This window comes from Argopecten irradians, chromosome 8 (genome assembly GCF_041381155.1).
Source record: "Argopecten irradians isolate NY chromosome 8, Ai_NY, whole genome shotgun sequence".
Classification (NCBI taxonomy): domain Eukaryota; kingdom Metazoa; phylum Mollusca; class Bivalvia; order Pectinida; family Pectinidae; genus Argopecten; species Argopecten irradians.
In genome coordinates this window covers 42,317,040-42,340,943 of record NC_091141.1, presented here as the reverse complement: position 1 = coordinate 42,340,943, position 23,904 = coordinate 42,317,040, and the positions used below count along the sequence as shown (strand labels likewise).

Genomic DNA, 23,904 nt, shown 5'->3' with positions numbered 1-23,904 from the left:
CAGAAACTCATCTTTAAATGCCCACTACCATTCTGACACAAAAATTTAAAGTATCTTAAAAACAATTAACATAATAAAATTGATATGGATGGCCTATGAGGAATTAAACAAAGGCAGAAGTACCTGTGTAATTTATGTTTGATCAAAAATTGTTCAGAAGGTGATGATTAGAGAGTATAAAGTTGACTATAAACAGTAAACTTATAACTTTTACGATGCTACAAATCATCAATCTCATTTCCCATTCTGAATATTAAAAGCCGTTTCGGAAAGGTAGTGGGCCTTTAATAAGAGGAAAGACAAGAACATCGAAAAGGTGATTTCCTCATTTAATTAGACTTACAGCAATATGTACAGTCAGTTCAAATAAATAATAAATGTTCACATCTGTATCATCTCAAGTTGATTGTGAAATAATTGATGCAAAGATTATATCCATGTAGCCAAGTCTTCTATCCACAATAGTAAATTAAATAAATATGAGTGACTCATTAAGTTTGGAAAATCAGAAAATGAAGTATATAAATACTAAAACTGCCAAAGTGAAGTGTAAACAATTAATTTCTTGTATTATGATACAATGCATTTAGACATCAGTGATGAATACTAAAGTTGTTCTGATTTCAAGTTTTATGAAATTTATTCTGACATTTATAATATATATATGGCAGAAAAAAAACTGTTGTCTGTCACATACCATTACTAAAATAAGATATTCTTTGTTTACCATCAACAATATTATGTAGTTTCTGACTGTAATTGATAAATGGTAACATTTTAAAACCTTAACAAAATTTAAAATTCAATCGTTTGTGGCTGAAGATGAATTAAGCTCATTTTAGCTAGACCTTGTAAAGTGAAATATAGTAAGCACTGAGCTGAAATTCTATGTTCATCATGTAGATGTCAGATTTATCCCATTTCCTGTCCTAGCCGGCCAAGTTGTTTGAGGAACTGAGATGCACTAGAGATGTCACTACAACCATACACAATCCTCCTCTGGCCTGCGGTACCAGACTTTGTCTTCACGTAGTCCATCAAGTTCTGGTACTCGATATAGTTACCTCCCCCTACCACAAACACATACGCCTCCTGGAATGGAGACTTATTTCTCGGCACAGTAGAAGCATCGGCACGAAGCAGTTTGGGATCAAAGTACCTAAAATCTTCCACATCTTGTAGAGTTTTCATATCCATCAAAGCATCAATGATTCTAGTAGCAGGAAGATTGTGTTTCTTGATGACCAGATTTTTTACTCCTTCCATCAGGAACTGAGAACCAGTGTTCATGAGCTTTGAGAACATTCCTACTGTTTTTGTTCCTCCGCCACCATACTGACTGGGAGCTGCAGTCATTTTTGTGTACGCCTTCCACCTTCGCATGTAAGTGATCGGAGAAATGTCACAGTTAGCTCCTTGTAACGCGACACAATACTGGTCAATCTCTGCTTCACCCATAGGAGGCCCACATATCAACGCTATGATGAATAGCCTCACTTTATCTTCTGGTGTTCCCGAGTCGGGATCGGATATCATATCCATCAGAGACTTGTCTAATACAGCTTTACTCATCAGCTTCTCCTCTGTCTCAAAATACACGTCTAATTTCCTAGCTTTGATCTGGCCAAGAACCGCTGTGGCAATGTTTGTATGCATGTCAATCAAACGTTTCTTTTCCAGCAGCTCTGGGAGGTTACTCACTGTAGATGTAAGCTTGGCCGTTGTGTCTGATAGCTGGCTGATTGCCGATTCATCACTTAAACAAGCAAATCTCATTTCCTTTGAAAAAATAATTTCAAAACATGTTACAATTACTCATTTTAGGAATATTAAATTAAATAATAAATAAAATTTCTATAAACAAAACAAACTTGTAGGAAATAGTATTCATTGCATTCAAAGTGTCCAACATTAACTTGATGTGAAGAAGTTGAAGTAAACATAAATTATAATGAAAGCTTATTAAGACAGCCATCAAAAGATACATTGTTTCAGTATCAAGACTTTTTCATAAAACAGAGTTATCTGTCCTTGTTAAAGATTATTTCTCTTCCAGAAGACTTTTTCTCACAGTTTCATACTGTTAATCTCACAATAAATGACATGAACTAATAAACACAGCCTTATACTCTGCTGTTTCCAATACAATATATGCATGCTGTATATATTTTGGCTCTCGACAATTTTACGCCAGACTTTCCGGAGGTCCAATCTGACTTAATGCAAGCACCAATATGTCTCTCTTCTCCTTAAAGAATCGTAGTTCTCGGCCAGCTAATCTTGCACTTTCCAGTTCTTTTTCAGAAATTTCTAATTCACGACTGATGATGCCGTCCACTTCCTGTTCACGTGCTATCCAATCTAACGCCATTTGTGAGCGCATATCATCATCCAAAGCTCGGTGCGAGTAATGTGCCAGAACTTCCTGTCGTGAACAATTGCGTTCACGCATCGCCTTCAAGCTACCGTTCCAGTGAAGCAACTGAAACACTGTCATAAGTTCTTGGAATTCTAACATGGTGCGCCCCTTATTGGCCTCCAACATGAAACGGAATGCACCAATACCTGTGGCTGGATTGTCTGCTTGTTCAGGGGCTCCCTAAGGGGATTGATGAAAAATAATAATTTATTATTACAGAAGTTAAATAAACAATGACTTATCTACTTTCGAACATGAATGTTAGTGACTAAGTCCCATAAATTCATTTTTTCCACTTGCAATTTTTTCAATCATTAAAATAATTGTTAAGAAAAAGTTACACATCAAATCCTTGGAGTCCTGAAAACTAGTCTTCGTTTCATGTTCAGTGTTCCGAAAAGTATACACTATTTAAGACAAACACATTAACATGTTCTATTAACATATTTATTAAATGTGTATTTTTTTCCACAATACTTAATTGCCAGCGGGTGTTTGTTCTCTATCTGGAGTTACACTGACAGTGTATTAACTAATATCTTATCTTTATATGTAAATATGAGTACTGGTACATATAAAGCACTAGTGTGCAACATTAAATATGTAGGTAGTGCAATGCTGATTTATGTTATACTCCATTCTATACCTGGAATGATCCCGCGGCGTCCTGAACAGCATGGTCCACAAAGTCATCTGTAATCATCCGTGATGGGTGCTCGTTAAAAACAGAATTCATCAAGGCTATTTTGGCAGCACTCCTCCGAGCTTCTGCCTTCGTTGGGCAATGCTGTAAGATAGAAAAACAAATGAAAAATAGGAACTAAAAAATTTTCAAAAAAAAAAAAAAAAAAAGATTCATTGGCCTGAACTAACAACAAATGACAAAACCCTTGATTCGTTGGCGTCGACGAAGACATTCAGACATCGTTCAGAGTCTCTTTGTGTCGACAGGATGATGGACTGATTAGACTTTAGTTTTATATAGGTCCTTTGAACAACACAGGTCATTTAAGGATGACCTGTCCTGTGTTAATATCATGTTTTGGGAGTCTGCTGATTATTAATGTTGTGTCTCTTTGTAAATAGTGGAACTCTTGCCCTTTTAATACTGATATTTTGAGCTCACTGCAGCAGGCGGCCAGAGGCACCAAACAGCATACCCCACCTTATCACATTATACTGACAGGGGGGCAAACCAGTCATCCACTTCCTTTATGTTGTTTGAAACATTTAACTACATGGACAGGGGGCAAACCAGTCATCCCAACCTTCCTTTATGTTGTTTGTAACATTATACTGACAGGGGGCAAACAAGTCATCCCACTTCCTTTATGTTGTTGTGTAACATTATACTGGGGAATGGGGGGCAAACCAGTCATCCCACTTCCTTTATGTTGTTTTGTAACATTTATACTGACAGGGGGCAAACCTGTCATCCCACTTCCTTTATGTTGTTTGAAACATTATAACTGACATGGGGGGCAAACCAGTCATCCCACTTCCTTTATGTTGTTTGTAACATTATTCTGACAGGGGGCCAAACCAGTCATCCACACTTCTTTATGTTTTTTGTAACATTATACTGACAGGGGGCAGAACCAGTCATCCCACTTCCTTTATGTTGTTTGTAACATTATACTAAAGGGGGGCAAACCAGTCATTCCCACTTCCTTTATGTTGTTTGTAACATTATACTGACAGGGGGGGGGCAAACCCAGTCATCCCACTTCCTTTATGTTGTTTGTATCATTATACTGACAGGGGCAAACCAGTCTTCCCACTTCCTTTATGTTGTTTGTAACATAATATGACAGGGGCCAAACCAGTAATCCCACTTCCTTTCATGTTGTTTGTAACATTATACTAACGGGGGGCAAACCAGTCATCCCACTTCCTTTATTTTTGTTTGTAACATTAACACTGACAGGGGGGGGCAAAAACCAGTATCCCAACTTCCTTTATGTTGTTTGTAACATTATACTAACAGGGGCAAACCAGTCATCCCACTTCCTTTATGTTGTTTGTAACATTATACTGGGAGAGGGCAAACCAGTCATCCCACTTCCTTTATGTTGTTTGTAACATTATACTGGGAGAGGGCAAACCAGTCATCCCACTTCCTTTATGTTGTTTGTAACATTATACTGACAGGGGGCAAACCAGTCATCCCACTTCCTTTATGTTGTTTGTAACATTATACTGACAGGGGGCAAACCAGTCATCCCACTTCCTTTATGTTGTTTGTAACATTATACTGGGAGAGGGCAAACCAGTCATCCCACTTCCTTTATGTTGTTTGTAACATTATACTGACAGGGGGCAAACCAGTCATCCCACTTCCTTTATGTTGTTTGTAACATTATACTGACAGGGGGCAAACCAGTCATCCCACTTCCTTTATGTTGTTTGTAACATTATACTGACAGGGGGCAAACCAGTCATCCCACTTCCTTTATGTTGTTTGTAACATTATACTGACAGGGGGGCAAACCAGTCAATCCCACTTCCTTTAATGTTGTTTGTATCATTTATACTGACAGGGGGCAAACAAGGTCAACCACTTCCTTTAATGTTGTTTGTAACATTATACTTGGAGAGGGCAAACCAGTTGTCCCACTTCCTCTATGTTGTTTGTAATCTTTATACTCTGACAGGGGCAATACTGTCATCCACTTCCTTTATGTTGTTTGTAACATTATTGGTGAGAGGGCAAACCAGTCATCCCACTTCCTCTATGTTGTTTGTAACATTATACTGGGGAGAGGGGCAAACCAGTTGTTCCCACTTCCTCTATGTTGTTTGTAACATTATACTGGGAGAGGGCAAACCAGTCATCCAACTCCTTTATGTTGTTAAAAACATGTATACTGAGCAGGGGGCAAACCAGTCATCCCACTTCCTTTAATGTTGTTTTGGTTACATTATACTGAAGGGGGGCAAACCCAGTCATCCCACTTCCTTTATGTTGTTGAATCATTATAACTGGACAGGGGGCAAACCAGTCATCCACTTCCTTTATGTTGTTTGTAACCATTATACTGACAGGGGGGCAAAACCGTCATCCCACTTTCCTTTATGTTGTTTGTAACATATACTGGAGAGAGGGCAAACGCCAGTCCAGTTTATGTCCACTTTGAAAGTACCCGGGGTCTATGTTGTTTGTATAGAACCGCCAGAAGCATTCCTCACAAGTGGATAGCCACTGCAACTCAAAGATCAAAAGCCAAAATGTGATGCGGCGTCAAGGGAAATATAGGGATAGAAGATAATTAGTTTAGAAAAAGAAAAAAGAAAAAATCCCACGATTTTTTACCTGGAAGGCCCTTATTAAAGATCCATATGTCAATGATATGATTAATTAAAAATATCAAGCACTGCTCAAGTATTTTAGAGCAGTTTGGGTGTCAATACTGTGTGGAGTGGGAGAAACTAGTTTGGGGTACAAACATAAAACAAACCAGGTAGTTGGTATTTTTTTCCTTGGTTGGTGGGTGCAAGATTTGTGTAGTGGGAAGTGTTAACTATGCCTTCCCTATTCAACCGTCCCAAAATATGAAATTGGTATTCCCAGAAAATTTGTATATGTTATAGTTAGTGATGTCACCCCTTATTCATACAATTATGGTTTTTATAATCCCATAAAAAATTTGCCGCCCAAAAATCAAGTGTAAGAATGTATACTAAAATACGACGTTCAGACTTGGGATTTCCGGAATTTTTTTGTTTCGTCACACAAAATAAGCGTCAACTCACTAATTTTGGAAATTTAGACATAGATTTGGGAAAAAATAACAAGAAATACAATTGGGAATGGGGCCTTATTTCGGCCCCAAATATATAGGCAGGAAAAACACTGAACTATCAGTCATAATGCCCAAGTCTGGTGTCGGGGCACCAGGAAACTTAGGCTACATATACATTCATCTAATATGTCCAAGTCTGGTGTCAGGGGGCACCAGGAAAACTTAGGCTACATATGCAGGGGGGCAAACCAGTTCACTTATATGTCCAAAAGTCTGGTGTCGGGGCTCTGGAAAACTTAGGCTACATATGCATTACATCTTTTATGGCTCAATTATTCATTCATCTATATGTCCAAGTCTGGTGTCAGGGCTCTGGAAAACTTATGCTACATATACATTCATCTATATATAAAAGTCAGCTGGTGTCAGGGGGCTTTGGAAAACTTAGGCTACTTAACATTCATCTATATGTCAAGTCTGGTGTCAGGGCTCTGGAAAAACTTAGGCTACAGTATGTCATTCATCTAAATGTCCATGTACGGTGTGTGTCAGGGCTCTGAATAACTTAGGGCTACATATGCATTTCATACACTATATGTCCAAGTCTGGTGTCAGGGGCTCTGGAAAACTTAGGCTACATATACATTTCATCTATATGTCAAGTCTGGTGTCAGGGCACCAGGAAAACTAGGCTACATATACATTCATCTATATGGTCCGAGTATCTGGTTGTCAGGGCTCTGGTAAACTAACTTAGGCCTACATATAACAAATTCATCCTATATTTCAAGTCTGGTGGTACCAGTTCAGGGCTCTGGAAAACTTAGGCTACATATACATTCAATCTATATGTCAAGTCTGGGTGTCAGGGCTCTGGAAAACTTAGGCCTACATAATGCATTCATCTATATGTCCAAGTCTGGTGTCAGGGCTCTGGTAAAACTTAGGCTTACATAATGCATTCATCCTATATGTTCCAAGTCTGGTGTCAGGGCTTACTGGAAACTTAGGGCTACATAATGCATTCATTCTATATGGTCCAAGTCTGGTGTCAGGGCTTGGCATTGGAAAACATAGGCTACATATGCACAATCCTCTATATGTCCAAGTCTGGTGGTCAGGGCTCTGGAAAACTTAGGCCTACATATGCATTCCAATCTATATGTCAAGTCTGGTGTCAGGGCTCTTGGAAAACTTGTAGGCTTAAGCTACATATGCATTCATCTATATGTCCAAGTCTGGTGTCGGGGCATTTGGAAAACTTAGGCTACATATGCATTCATCTATATGTCCAAGTCTGGTGTCATGGCTTTGGAAACTCTTAGGCTACATATGCATTCTTATATGTCCAAGTGGTGTCAGGGCTTTGGAAAACTTAGGCTACATATGCATTCAATCTATATGTCCAAGTCTGGTGTCAGGGCTCTGGAAAACTTAGGCTACATATACATTCATCTATATGTCAAGTCTGGTGTCAGGGCTCTAGAAAACTTAGGCTACATATACATTCATCTATATGTCAAGTCTGGTGTCAGGGCACTTGGAAAACTTAGGCTACATATACATTCATCTATATGTCCAAGTCTGGTGTCAGGGCTCTGGAAAACTTAGGCTACATATGCATTCATCTATATGTCAAGTCTGGTGTCAGGGCTCTGGAAAACTTAGGCTACATATGCATTCATCTATATGTCAAGTCTGGTGTCGGGGCACCAGGAAACTTAGGCTACATATACATTCATCTATATGTCAAGTCTGGTGTCAGGGCTCTGGAAAACTTAGGCTACATATGCATTCATCTATATGTCCAAGTCTGGTGTCAGGGCTCTGGAAAACTTAGGCTACATATGCATTCATCTATATGTCCAAGTCTGGTGTCAGGGCTCTGGAAAACTTAGGCTACATATGCATTCATCTATATGTCCAAGTCTGGTGTCAGGGCTTTGGAAAACTTAGGCTACATATGCATTCATCTATATGTCCAAGTCTGGTGTCAGGGCTTTGGAAAACTTAGGCTACATATGCATTCATCTATATGTCCAAGTCTGGTGTCAGGGCTCTGGAAAACTTAGGCTACATATGCATTCATCTATATGTCAAGTCTGGTGTCAGGGCTCTGGAAAACTTAGGCTACATATGCATTCATCTATATGTCCAAGTCTGGTGTCAGGGCTTTGGAAAACTTAGGCTACATATGCATTCATCTATATGTCCAAGTCTGGTGTCAGGGGAAACTTTGGAAAACTTAGGCTACTACATATGCATTCATCTATATGTCCAAGTCTGGTGTCAGGGCTTGGAAAACTTAGGCTACATATACATTCATCTATATGTCCAAGTCTGGTGTCAGGGCTTTGGAAAACTTAGGCTACATATGCATTCATCTATATGTCCAAGTCTGGTGTCAGGGCTCTGGAAAACTTAGGCTACATATGCATTCATCTATATGTCAAGTCTGGTGTCAGGGCTCTGGAAAACTTAGGCTACATATGCATTCACTCTATATGTCCAAGTCTGGTGTCAGGGCTTTGGAAAACTTAGGCTACATATGCATTCATCTATATGTCCAAGTCTGGTGTCAGGGCTCTGGAAAACTTAGGCTACATATGCATTCATCTATATGTCCAAGTCTGGTGTCAGGGCTCTGGAAAACTTAGGCTACATATGCATTCATCTATATGTCAAGTCTGGTGTCAGGGCTCTGGAAAACTTAGGCTACATATGCATTCATCTATATGTCCAAGTCTGGTGTCAGGGCTCTGGAAAACTTAGGCTACATATGCATTCATCTATATGTCCAAGTCTGGTGTCAGGGCTCTGGAAAACTTAGGCTACATATACATTCATCTATATGTCCAAGTCTGGTGTCAGGGCTCTGGAAAACTTAGGCTACATATACATTCATCTATATATGTCAAGTCTGGTGTCAGGGCTCTAGAAAACTTAGGCTACATATGCATTCATCTATATGTCAAGTCTGGTGTCAGGGCTCTAGAAAACTTAGGCTACATATGCATTCATCTATATGTCAAGTCTGGTGTCAGGGCTCTGGAAAACTTAGGCTACATATGCATTCATCTATATGTCCAAGTCTGGTGTCAGGGCTTTGGAAAACTTAGGCTACATATGCATTCATCTATATGTCCAAGTCTGGTGTCAGGGCTTTGGAAAACTTAGGCTACATATGCATTCATCTATATGTCCAAGTCTGGTGTCAGGGCTCTGGAAAACTTAGGCTACATATGCATTCATCTATATGTCCAAGTCTGGTGTCAGGGCTCTGGAAAACTTAGGCTACATATGCATTCATCTATATGTCAAGTCTGTGTCAGGCTCTGTAAACACTTAGGCTACATATCAATTTTTACATAAAGTTGGTGTCAGGGCTTTGGAAAACTTTCCTTCATTATAATCAGCTAGTAACGTTTCCTAGTCATTTTTACATTTTTATTTCCTTCATTAGATTTCCTAGTCTTGAATCATTGATTTACCATCAACACATATATGGTATTATACTGTTAACTGTTGAGATCAAAAAAATAAGCCAGCAATTTACAGTTATTTTCAACGTACTTAGTTATTCTTTGGTGTATATTGAGTTTAAGTATATTTAGTTGGTATTTTTACATAAAATCTATTAAGACCACCTGTCTATTATGACTGTTTTTGGTGTCTCTCTTGAGCAGTCTTTAATAAAGCCCAAAACCTGTTTATAAAGTTTAAAACAGGTTTTGGGCTTTTCCCTTGATTGGCCTTTATAGATAGGTTCTGGTTGTCACCCTTAAGCGGTCTTTATAGACAAGTTTTGGGTGTCTCCCTTGAGTGGTATTTATAGACAGGTTTTTGGTATCTCCTTTGAAGTCTATATAGACAGGTTTTAGGTATATCCTTTTAAGTCTATATAGACAGGTTTTAGGTATCTCTTTTGAAGTCTTTATAGACAGGTTTTAGGTATATCCTTTGAAGTCTTTATAGACAGGTTTTAGGTATATCCTTTGAAGTCTTTATAGACAGGTTTTAGGTATATCCTTTGAAGTCTTTATAGACAGGTTTTAGGTATATCCTTTGAAGTCTTTATAGACAGGTTTTAGGTATATCCTTTGAAGTCTTTATAGACAGGTTTTAGGTATATCCTTTGAAGTCTTTATAGACAGGTTTTTGGTAGTCTATATAGACAGGTTTTAGGTATCTCTTTTGAAGTCTTTATAGACAGGTTTTAGGTATATCCTTTGAAGTCTTTATAGACAGGTTTTAGGTATATCCTTTGAAGTCTTTATAGACAGGTTTTAGGTATATCCTTTGAAGTCTTTATAGACAGGTTTTAGGTATACTCTTTGAAGTCTTTATAGACAGGTTTTAGGTATATCCTTTTAAGTCTTTATAGACAGGTTTTAGGTATATCCTTTGAAGTCTTTATAGACAGGTTTTAGGTATATCCTTTTAAGTCTTTATAGACAGGTTTTTGGTATATCCTTTGAAGTCTTTATAGACAGGTTTTAGGTATATCCTTTGAAGTCTTTATAGACAGGTTTTTGGTATCTCCTTTGAAGTCTTTATAGACAGGTTTTTGGTATCTCTTTTGAAGTCTTTATAGACAGGTTTTTGGTATCTCCTTTGAAGTCTTTATAGACAGGTTTTAACTGTATAATTTTGATCTGCCTGCAGTCATGTGTATATGTAATGCCATTACAAACAGGAGTCTTAAAGAATTTTAAGTCCTGCATGGAAAGAAAAAGAGTGCTGATGAAAATAAAGGGGCAATTATAATAAAAAATTACATCTATACAGTGATTCCAGTATCAAGTATTATACACATACATATCTACTGGTGTCTAACTAAATCCAGCTGAATTTTGATCAGTTTTCTTTTTTGTATGTTTTAAAACTTACTGAACTATTTCAGTTATCTAAAGCTTTAATCTTAATTAAATATACAATGTACATAACATTCATCTAACTGTATATACCAGTAGAAAATTAAAACAGATATTGTCGTAAGGAATTCATACACTGAGTAAAACAAGCTTATATACCAACCGTCTATCATCGGTATTAAAGGCATTTAAATCTGAGCACACTTAAAAAAATGACAACAATTACCGACACATGTTGGTTAAATGGCCAACTAATAAAAGAAAATTTGTTTGGAGTCAATTCAGCTGATAATTACTATGTTCATCAGACCTTGTTATCAAATCATTTTCCTTCAGGGACGGTAAATTGAGGGTAAGTATTTCATTAATGGAGTTGCTATCTATATAGTTCTCTATATAGTTTATTCTACAAAATCAAATTATTGTCTTTTTTAATTTGCTTTAAACTAAAAACCTGTATTTGGAATATCAATACTGCTTATTTTTCAACAATTATTTTGGTCTTTAGATAAGAATGCCATTCAAAATCCAACAATGTAGAATTACTTTTGGAAAGCTTTATTTTATGATCTCATTACCAAGATTTATCTCACAACAACATGGTGTGCTGTGTGTTGTAACTGTGTGTTTTAAATTCAAATCTATACTTATTATAAAATATTTATTTCTTGTATTCACCTTTTGTTCTGATTAGGCTGATTACCTTATTTATAAAGGATCTTTAATGAGTGTTTATTTTATATGATATTTTATGAAACAATTTTTTTATTTTTGAGAACCTTGGCAAGCAAAAATTAAAACTTCTGAGATGATTTTCATCACTTATATGAAATGAACACAAATTTAAGATACATTTTATTACATAATGACAAAAAAATTATTTTCAAAGAATCTCACATCGAAAAGTATTTTTGAAATCCAGCCAATGTATAAATGTTGCTGGGTTTTGGCTGCATATATATTGATACATATTCCTTCTGGCCTTTGATTGGTCACCACTTTGACCCAAAACTTCTTTTTTTCAGTATCATGTCAGAAATTGTTAACGTCATAATTGAATGACATCATATTGTTTCCTGAATGTCTGGCCACTCTATCTCTACACCGGCCGCGTTCACTGCTGCCACAACAGACGTCCAAGTCATGCCCGGAATCTCTATTGTCCCCGACTCCACATTGTGGGTGGGTTCGATGATAATAACTCTTTTAGAATTTGCCATAATTCTTCTCTCAAAATGTGCACTGCAGCTAGCATGAAGTCATTTTTAAAACTGAAGATCTTGCGAGATGTAAGATTCCAAAACTGAAGATCTTGCGAGATGTAAGATTCCAAAGTATCGTTTTTGGCAAGACTTTCCTAAGTCTCGTTTTCGACAAGACTTTCACTTTGCAGAGCTTGATATTTAGCATGTGGCCATTAATGCATAATTATATGTTATTGAGGTTTGTGATATGAAATTGAATGACATCATACTGTTTGCAGATGCAGAACAAACTACTGTTGAAATTTAAAATGGGATGTTTGACGGCATCGGCATGCATGATGGCATCAGAATGTATGCTTTCTTATTCATAGCATAAACTATCTACCTGTAAACTACCAACTCGTATATACCTGTGAACTAATTAGATAGTACATGTATATATACCTAGAAATTACCAATTTATACCGACCTGGAAACTTCCGAAGCAGCTTCCCCCTGGGAGGGAGACGTAGCAGACGTAGGGTGGGGTTGCTGACGGCTGCGACTCGTACACAACCAGGGCACCATTCTTCAGATCGGCTCCTCGATCCTGTTTCATCTGCCAGAACTCTTGTAAGGCTTCAACCACATTCACTGTAACCAAATCAAAGTCCCATTTTCAAACAATCATTCTCCAGAAAATATATATACCGTAATTCGAACACTTAAAATGTCTCATTTACGAATTTTCAGTCTCTTGACCATCTTCAGGTACGTATACAGAGAAACAACCGCCAACTAGGTGAAATCCAACTTGACTTCCAAACAAATCAAATACCAAAGTAGCTTCTCCTACTATCCCCTCGGTAGGAGCATCTAACAGTTAGTTTATAGATATCTGTAATATGTGTATAATGAATTATGATTATAACTAAGTGATTCCGTTGGTCCCCATGAGTGAAACATGATCCTTTTAAGATGTAATTTTCACTATCATCCTGTGACATACAAGCATTATAAAGTTTTAAAATTGTTAAACTATTAATGACCAATATTCTGTATCTGATAACAAACTATGGTGTCAACACCATCGTAGTCTACACTTTTTACATATCAGTAATTTGTTTTTATATGATTGGAAATTTCCAGCATTCTCATTAGTTTGATATGACACACGTTGATATCGTACACAACACATACGGTACTTAATTGTTCATAGTCAAGACAATATCATTAATATTTCTTCAAATTTCTGTTTTGAAATACATGTGTATATAAACATGTTTATTAAAAGTTGAATAATTTCTGAATAATTTCTGTTTTGAAATACATGTGTATATAAACATGTTTATTAAAAGTTGAATAATTTCTGAATATTACTGGTAGGTTTTGATTGTCTAACTTCTCTGACCATATAATTAAACAGTTATGGACTTCTGTGCTGGTGAATGTGATGTGATACGAACCGGAAAAAGATATATTGACCTCGGCGGATCTCTTTTTCCAGTTCATATCACATCATATTCACAAGCACAAAAGTCCATGATTGTATAATATGGTATGTATACCACTGTTACATAATAGTTTTATCACTAAATATTGTGATCTGTAAACAAACTGTCCTAGCACACGTCATGACTGCCATCACTTCCTTATACAATTTAATGCTGTGGAAAGACAGAAATATTATAATGTTACACAGAGTGTACAGGTGTGTATAGGAATGTATACTCAAATATTCTAACAAGACAGCACAGAGATATAGAAAGTAAAAAAAGATTAAATTCCTCGATACAATAGGACAACCTGCGTTTTACCTGTGTATTTACTGGTATTGAAATAATCTGCTTGTACAAATATAAGGAATTTATCTTCATTGATTTAAAACTTAGCATGGGGCCCCTATATATCTATTATTATACGTATACAGATATTAGTGTGAGACACCTATACATCTATTATTATACAGATATTAGTATGGGGCCCAGATATCTATTATTATACATATCTTAGCATAGGGCCCAGATATCTATTATTATACATATCTTAGCATAGGGCCCAGATATCTATTATTATACAGATCTTAGCATAGGGCCCAGATATCTATTATTATACAGATTTTAGCATGGGGCCCAGATATCTATTATTATATAGATCTTAGTGTGGGGCCCAGATATCTATTATTATACAGATCTTAATGTGGGGCCCTGATATCTATTATTATACAAATCTCAGCATGGGGCCCAGATATCTATTATTATACAGATCTTAATGTGGGGCCCCGATATCTATTATTATACAAATCTCAGCATGGGGCCCAGATATCTATTATTATACAGATCTTAATGTGGGGCCCCGATATCTATTACTATACAGATCTCAGTGTTGGGCCCCTATATATATATATATTATACATATCTTAGCATAGGGCCCAGATATCTATTATTATACATATCTTAGCGTGGGGCCCAGATATCTATTATTATACAGATCTTAGTGTGGGGCCCAGATATCTATTATTATACAAATCTCAGCATGGGGCCCTGATATCCATTATTATACAGATCTTAGTGTGGGGCCCTGATATCTATTATCATACAGATCTTAGCATAGGGCCATGATATCTATTATTATACAGATCTTAGTGTGGGGCCCTGATATCCATTATTAAACAGATCTTAGTGTGGGGCCCCTATATATCTATTACAATGCAGATCTTAGTGTGGGGCCCTGATATCCATTATTAAACAGATCTTAGTGTGGGGCCCCTATATATCTATTACAATGCAGATCTTAGTGTGGGGCCCTGATATCTATTATGATACATATCTCAGTGTGGGCCCCAAGATATCTATTCTATTATTATACAGATCTTATTGTGGGGCCCTGATATCTATTATCATACAGATCTTAGCATAGGGCCATGATATCTATTATTATACACATCTTAGTGTGGGGCCCTGATATCTATTATGATACAGATCTCAGTGTGGGCCCAAGATATCTATTGTATTATTATACACATCTTAGTGTGGGGCCCTGATATATCTATTATTATACAGATCTCAGTGTGGGGCCCCTATATATATATCTATTATTATACAGATCTTAGGATGGGGCCACTAAATATCTATTATTATACAGATCTTAGGATGAAGCCCCTAAATATCTATTATTATAGCATCTTTGTGCACATGGGGCCAAGATATCTAATATTATATATACAGTTCTTGACTGGTCATGAAAGGATTATGTTAGTGGAAAAGGTGAAATATTACCATATGATATAATAAATTTATTATAATTTCATCACGACATTTTCAGCTCATATACTGTTATTAGTATCCATAGGTAAAAATCCAGGATAGAGACTTCTGACTTATTGTGTCTGGAATCTTGAATTTATATCCTTTTAAACCTGATATTTGACAAACTCATCACTGAATACACAAATTGAACACATCTTATCCCAAGACTGGAATAGTTCATTACACAATTACAGGGGTGAGCAAGTTAAACCAAGTCATTCAAATGGAATAACTAATGTCAAAAGAAAATTGCTGCCAACTGAAGATAAATATGAAGGAGAAGGAGGCTGATAATAGCCAGACATTTCCAGATGTCTTGGAAGAACAATGGCGTCTGGATCATACATCACAGATAATGATCAGCTCCCACAGCTGTTAACACTGGACGAGTCTAGTTATAGGTACCGTATTCTCCCCTTATAAGTGCCCCTCCTGTTTTCTGGATTAGAGTTGAAGTTGAATAAACGCCCCATTCCTTGTATTTAACGATGTTTTATATAATGTGATACCTTTAACATCATCATTAACATTGAATACCATATTACATGAATTTGTGAGTCTTTTACATGGGAATCATGACATCATTATGTACATATAATAAAATAATGCATCTCAAAGGATAAAAGGACATATGAATGTTTACTGTAACAAATTAATGTGTTGTGAATACAGAAAGATTTAAAAGATGGCGTTTTTCGTCCACAACATACATTTTGGTTCACCTATTCATGAAGGACCTTGGGTGTTAATTACAAGGAATACGGTAACTGTAACTACAAATATCTATATAAAGGTACAAGCAGAATTTCCTTTTATGATTCGATTCAATAAACATTTATTTTTCATATACATACATAGAAGTTTTATTTTTTTCTTAATGGTTCTTTTATGGACTAGTTTACGTTTCAATGGAATTGTTAAGATCAACGTTAAAATAAACTTTAAAAAAAATTGTGAATTAAAAGTACCTTTCTATATGTACCATCTAACCTTAATATCTAAAGCAGTGCATTGGACCCCAACCAGGAGTGTCAAACACCTTTTCTAGCTTTTCAATGATATCCACAATCGGAATCATTCAATTATAAGATATTCCAGGCCACAAATCAATACAGTGATACAGTATTGTATATATATAATCCTGAAAACACCTTCTCCAATTTACATAGTTTCTTCCCAGAATTAAATGGCCCAATTAAAAGTAAATGATTACAAAGGCTTGCCAGAACAGTGAGATAAATAAAAAGGCATGTTATTGGCCTTTATATGGGAGCCAATTTGTATTCAGGAAATTCCGATCACAACTGTCAGATCAGAATAAAAAAGTGATGCCAAGTACATGTACCTGCTTCAGCTGTTTTGTTTTCAGATTTAACTGACCTTGTAATACTCCATTTATCAAATGGGAAATTTTTTAAAGTTATAATGTTTATAAATCTAATGGCGAAGCTAGACTTAAGTAGAGAAAAACACATATCCTCATATGTTCTCGAAATAATTTTTGGAGGAGTAGGTAATTGTACTCACACTTTTGAAATGGGAGCTCGGGGGTACAACTCTGACTTCTGTGCGAAGCCAAAACTTAACAGAGATATACGTGTTGGACAAAGCTATATGGTTAGCGTATATCGACGACAAACTACTGCACAGTTGATGCCGACTCTTGAGTATGACTTGAATCTTCTGATTTTATATCTAGATCTAAACACTCATAATAATTGAGTTACGTAATACAAATATTTTTAGGGTAATCCGTACCCATTCATACAATTTTTAGGGGTAATCCGTACCCGTTCATACAATTTTTAAGGGTAATTCAAATTGACAGATTTTAACGGGTATTGACTCTTCTTAACTGGAGCACTGTAATAATACTTGTACTTTAAAACATGTAATGAAAAGGGTGACACAGAATCTTGGTTATTTGATGATGAATAGCCAACGCAATGATGTAGAGGGTTTAAATGCTATTTGATAGGATTTGAGATTTTATGTCTGAAATCTAATCCTTTCTAGAAAAACACAGGAAGTGGATGTGTGAGAGAACAGCCAGGTTTGTCCAACAGATTATACCACAGTTCAGTGGGCAAAACATAGATATGTCATATTCATCCAATAATTGTATGTCTTATGATCTGGTCCCATTTTCTCGAAAAAAAAATTGCAGACTTGAATCAAAACTGAAGTTTTTCTCCTTATGTAACTTACATGAAAATTTGTGACTTAAGTCAGTTTTTTACTTAAGTTTGTTTCGAGGAATCAGGCCTGATCAAGGATAGATATATGAATCAGGACTATTAAATAAGCTTATAGAATAAAGCCGATATCATTCATCCCTCCTGACTAATGTTGTAGTTTTGAGGTAAGATTTACTAAAATTTGGTATTTTTATGCTAAAATTCTAATTTTCTTCTAAACTTGAAAAAATATTGTTGGTAATTATATAATTTTGGTACGTGTCATCTTTCTAAAACATAACCGTTTACGCACTAAGTATATACCGCACCAATCAAAATCATGGTAATGTTCTACAAGATATTGTTTGTCGCCGGCTGAGCCAGCTAGTATATATAGTATATAGGCCTATTGTAGTCTTCAACACAATATATTACAGGAAACTGGACGGGCTACAAATATGTATATGTCTGAAGTGGAACAAGTCTAAACCTAACAATGCTGGAAACATGTCTCTAGTAACTATTGCTAGTCTATAACAAAACTGGTTTAATATTACACAATGACACCAGACCAGCATTCAGTTTAATGCATACCTACACTGTATAATGCACTATATATATGCACACTTAGACCTAGATTTGTGAATCAAGTCTGGAGTGGAATAACAACTTCCATGTACAATCAAATACATAGTAAGTTGACATAAAATCTTGGTAAAGACTAACAGTATTCACTGCAGTAATATCAGTGCCCATGGGCAGGGTGATTGAAATTTTATAACGAGAGAGGGGGGGGATACTTATTAGGTATCTAAATGTAGAGAAAAGTCAGCCATATCCTTAATCTTTCCATACGCATGCATGACACATTACTCTGTCGCAGTAAACATGCATATGCCTTAATTATAAGCTTCTTTCCTTTGGGAGACACATTATTATGTTGTGATTCACATGTGAAAGACTCGCAAGGTCATATGTAATATGGGATACAATTAATGCTGATATAACACCATAACACAATTGTAAGACATTGTTAAACTGATGGGGTGGGAGCTAGGAGGTGTTTATATATCTTTTCCAAAAGAAGGGAGGGACACTTTGAGGGATGGGGCGCTAATTACAGCAGAATTGTCTTAATTAAAAAACGGATATCAATCTCAAATTAAATATAAAAATAATACTAAAAGCTCACAGATAGTATAATGACTGGGGATCCCAGAAACCATAAAGGAATAATGAAATAATATAAATAACCATAATTTATTGAATAGCTGTATTACATGTGCTTAGCAAATTCAGCTATAAGAAGATCGAAATGAACTTTTATAGTGGGCTGAAATGTTTGTGGACAGTGCCCGGTAACACACCATTAATGGAAGACAACCAATAGTCGTCTTATTAAATGTGGACTTCAGTAAATGTTGACACACGTTTCACAGACCAGCTAACAATGGCTTCATATTTAAATGAAGACTTAAACCTTATAATCTACACTTAAATCTCAAATTTGCAGATCGTATATATATTTATAAGCCATCCATGTTAAAATTATAAATACACATTTTATATCCGTTTACTCTCAAGGTGGAATTCAATGAATGCTGATCCAACCCAATGTACTATACAATGTGTGTAAGGAAAGACATTTAGGTGGTTTCTCAAGATTTATCTTATGCAGGTGTTATATTTTTAATTATGACAAAATCAAGCTGGGAATTGAAATACAGGAAACTCAAAGACCAGAAGTCACATACAAATGCAAAATTATGGATGGGGTGTTAGAGCCGGTGAGGAGAGGAGAGTACATACATGTATAGGGGTAGTTATAGCATGTGTATTGAGGCTAGAGCTGTTATCGTAGAGAAAATGTGCATCGCGATATCGTCAAAATTTGACGATATCGTCACGATAATATCGCGATTTTTGCCGAGTGAAATATAAAAGGAATTTATGGAAATATAAGTCATGTTTGGGGGACCAATCATGAAAGTACAATATAGAGTGTAATTTGTAAATAAATAAAGTGAAACATTCATCAAAACAAAGGTTTATTTGTGATACTTTTAATTAGATGTTTGTTTACAAGTCAATCAGATTCTGTCCATGTCCGACAGTGCATTGTTTTTGTTTCCTTTCCAACTAACACATGATGGGTTACGGCTGACGACGATATCGTAGATATAAGTTTTTAACGATATCGTCGTCTCTTCTCTACAATCGTGATATATCGCGATGCCGATATATGATAACAGCTCTAATTGAGGCATATGTATATAATGACAAAGCTCACTTTAGAGATATGATTTTACGAAAATTGCTGAAAACTAATTTGAACAGTCAGTTTGACTTGAACATCCTGACTTTGAATGGTTGAGTGGACACCCTGAAACTATGATTTGATGGTCAACATTTATACACTGATAAGGGAATGTAAACATTAATGTTGAATAGTCACTGGATCATTAACCACATCAATAGCCAGCTGTACAGGGGTAGTGATACACCTCTACAGAATGTATACTATCTCTTGGCCCAGAGGCAAGTTAAAGGTGTAGACATAGGCAGTACATGTGTGTAAACACTGTCTTTGAACAAATAAGTAGACAAGAAATGATAAAATTAGGAAAAAAAACGCAACAGGATTTTTTTTCAGGCCAGTCTAGAACACATATTTTCAAATCTTGATGCATATGAGTTCAATTACAAAGAAATATATAGAGAGTTCTCAAAATTTTGGTGATTACCACAGGAAAATCACGAAACCAGGACTCGGACACAAAATAATCTTAATAATCCAAACCAAACTAGCACTGGGACATAAAATAAACAGCTGAACACAGAAGTGGAGCATGTGATATATATGACATGTTGTAGTAATGTGTACTATAAATAATTGAAGAAAGAAACTTGACGGATATTTGATGGATCAATGTGGAGATGGGTACAACACAAGAATCCAGTAATTACATATCTTTAACATTTTTATCTAATTAGTCTTAAAGAGAACCTGTGAGATGTACAAGTGCACTAATCTACATGTGGAGAGCTATTTGTTCAAATTAGATGAAGATAACAGATTAACAAAGGAAACTACACTGCCACAACTTCATATGCCTCCTATAATCGGCCGATAATTACAAAATACTACATCTTTAGTAGGAGGTGTTAAGTCATTACTAATAGATAATTGTTTAATGACCACAGCGCGTTTTTTAGCATTATGTTAGGCCGATTTTTGGCCCCATTCCCAATGGCAATTAAGCCTCAAAATTTTTCCCAATTCAAGCCTTAAAACTATCCAAAAATATTGCATGAACTTAGTTGGTTAGAATGGTTAAGGCTTTAGATATTTGTGACTTGGCTTCAGAAACATAAACCACATTGGAAATGAAAAATCTTATTTGTTATGCTTTATTTTATAATTCATCATTTTTCCAACATCTTGATTTTGTTTCACATTTTCCCAAATTCAAAGCCATGGGCCCCATTAATTCCCAAAGTAGTGAGAAAAAGCTCTGGACCTGACCAACATATCTAAGTTATCCTCTTATTTGTAATCTAATTATATATTTTGGAGTATAGATACTATAGAAAAAAAACCTAGGCATGTACAGCTGTGGGGGTTCCTCTATTGATTGTAAACATAACAGATTTACCAACCTCTGTTTTATGTTTCTTGTACTTAAACTGAACTTGATACTCTGATTCGGACAGTATGATGACTTGAGGTTATAGTGTGACCCAGCTGCCAGTTATTATGAGCTTTGACCGGCACGGTGCAAGATCATTATTATATACGGTATCTGCAACAGTTACAGGTTAACTACAAGTATATATACCTCGTCCATATCCATGTGAATGTTTGGCGAAGCTGTTGACCACTGCATCCACCGCCTCTTTCAATACAGCCTTGGCGCGATTATCATTCATAGCCTGTCCTGAGGCGGCCATCCCTGCTGCAGCGGCCGCCATCACTTGTGATGACATTGGTTTATCCATTACCGCAGACATTGGGTCTCCATTAGGTGAGCAGGGTGATCTGGCTCCCCTGGGAGCTGGGACAGGTTTGTGTGGCAGACCTCTCTGGTTGTATGATGCCATCTAAGTCTGCAGACAACATTAGTTGGAAATTAATTCGTTAGAGTTTTCACGGCTAGCACAGGGATGTTGAACAATATAAAGTAATGCTCCAGAAATAAACTAACGTGTGATCGCGTGTAAGGACTTTAAATGTAATCCTTTAATGAAGTCTTGGTCCATAAAATGCTCTGATACAGTATCTTATCTCTGTTACATTCAATTCCAGCTAAACCCCAGTACCAGATAATGAGACATACAACACAGGTACAGCTCGTTACAACAACTCTCTCGGAATCGGTGTTATTAAAGTTACATACGATTCGAGAGTCCAATCAGTCACGGCAAATGATAACGTGCTGACAAGAAAGCTGGCTATTATCTGTGACAAATCGATTGTGTTGAAGTGATCTTAGCGTTGATCGTTGACAACCGAACATCAGCGAGTGTGACATCGAACACTTTCAAATAGAAGTTTTACAACCTCCATCTTGTTACCGACTTTTCCTCTTATAAACATTCCACTCCACGAATCTTGAGTATACAGATGATTCACAATCCAATGGCTAGTAATCAAGTTCTGTTTAAAACATGTCAGGAATTTCATTAACTACGTTGACGATATTCTATCCCTCAGTCGCCCATATTGGTGACCTATGACCTTTCAGTCGTAACTGCGGATCTGATAAATAAAACTATTCTCTCTGTAAAATTATAATATTGCTAAATTATAACCCAATGTTATAAATAATTATTGATTTTGTTGTGTCATATAGTTATATTCCTCACAAAAGTACGTTTTCAGCAGTTTAATGTTTTCTTCGACCAAGGGAGCTAACTCTACTATACAGTAGAGAGTTGCATTCTTTTCTGCATGTTGGCTAGTAGTCAGTCTAGGTCGCATGGTTTTACATCAAATATATAATATATAATAGCGTAAAGGTCCACCGTCCGCTTTTAAAAATCGGCTTTTGATTTTTGAAATGGGAATGTAAAACATTATTTGAAGATTGTTAATATAAACTCCCTATCTATAGCCTACAAAGTCAATAATCTGAAGAAATAGTCCAGTCAGTCTACTTTAGGCAAGGATTTATAAGTTTATATTTATAAATCCTTGGTCTAGGGTTTTACCTTAAACTATACAATTTAATAAGTAATAAAGTATGTATTAATACGTTTCTAAATGTGAAAAGAATTTTGTTTTGATATTATGAAAGATCAAAATGTTGAGATTAGCAAATATATATATAAAAAGAAAACACAACTTAACCCCTGAAGACCGACATGAGCCGCGAAAGCGCTAGGGCGGAAAAAAACTGTTTTATAGTTGTGTTTTCTTTTTATGTATATCGAAACCATCACATGGACATGGTTCTTTTTTACTTATATATATATAAAGATAAAAAAAAAAGAGATTATTTTTGCAGACCGTTCGATCGCGTTCCATTTTCAATCGATATACGATAAGATATAGCAATATAGGTGGACCGGGATGTTATTTACCTGTATGCAACTTCCTTCATCGAACTCATATGTAGCTGCAAGCAATTTGCTATTTGGGTATTTGCTATTGCCTTACTGTGGAGCAGGTTAGGACATCCGTTACTGTCACTGTACTGGGTATCAAGAAATAGAGATATGTATGTTACTGTTAGGGCATCCACAAATAGTGATGTGCGTGGTTACAGTCAGGGTATCCAGAAATAGAAATATGCATGTCACTATCTGGGTATCCGGAAATAGAGATATGCATGTTACTGTCTGGGTATCCAGAAATAGAGATATGCATGTTACTGTCTGGGTATCCAAAATAGAGATATGCATGTTACTGTCTGGTATCCAGAAATAGAGATATGCATATTACTGTTACTGTCAGGGTATCGAGAAATAGAGATATGCATGTTACTGTCTGGTTATCCAGAAATAGAGATATGCATGTTACTGTCTTGGTCTGGTATCCAGAAATAGAGATATGCATGTTACTGTCTGTGTATCCAGAAATAGAGATATGCATGTTACTGTCTGTGTATCCAGAAATAGAGATATGCATGTTACTGTCTGTGTATCCAGAAATAGAGATATGCATGTTACTGTCTGTGGTATCGGGTATCAGAAATAG

At 36.1% G+C, this 23,904-nt stretch overlaps 1 protein-coding gene and 1 pseudogene across 1 annotated transcript; both read right to left on the bottom strand.

Annotated features, from left to right (window-relative positions):
- Positions 1-315: 315 nt before the first annotated feature.
- LOC138329913 (sec1 family domain-containing protein 1 pseudogene) lies at positions 316-1,776 on the bottom strand (annotated as a pseudogene).
- LOC138330414 (protein limb expression 1 homolog) lies at positions 1,755-22,444 on the bottom strand. Its single transcript, XM_069278017.1, has 4 exons — positions 21,545-22,444; positions 12,711-12,874; positions 3,066-3,206; positions 1,755-2,599 (listed from the first exon to the last, which is right to left on the bottom strand). The coding sequence occupies exons 1-4, from the start codon at positions 21,804-21,806 to the stop codon at positions 2,186-2,188; spliced, it is 981 nt and encodes a 326-aa protein (XP_069134118.1). The 5' UTR covers positions 21,807-22,444; the 3' UTR covers positions 1,755-2,185.
- Positions 22,445-23,904: the final 1,460 nt, after the last annotated feature.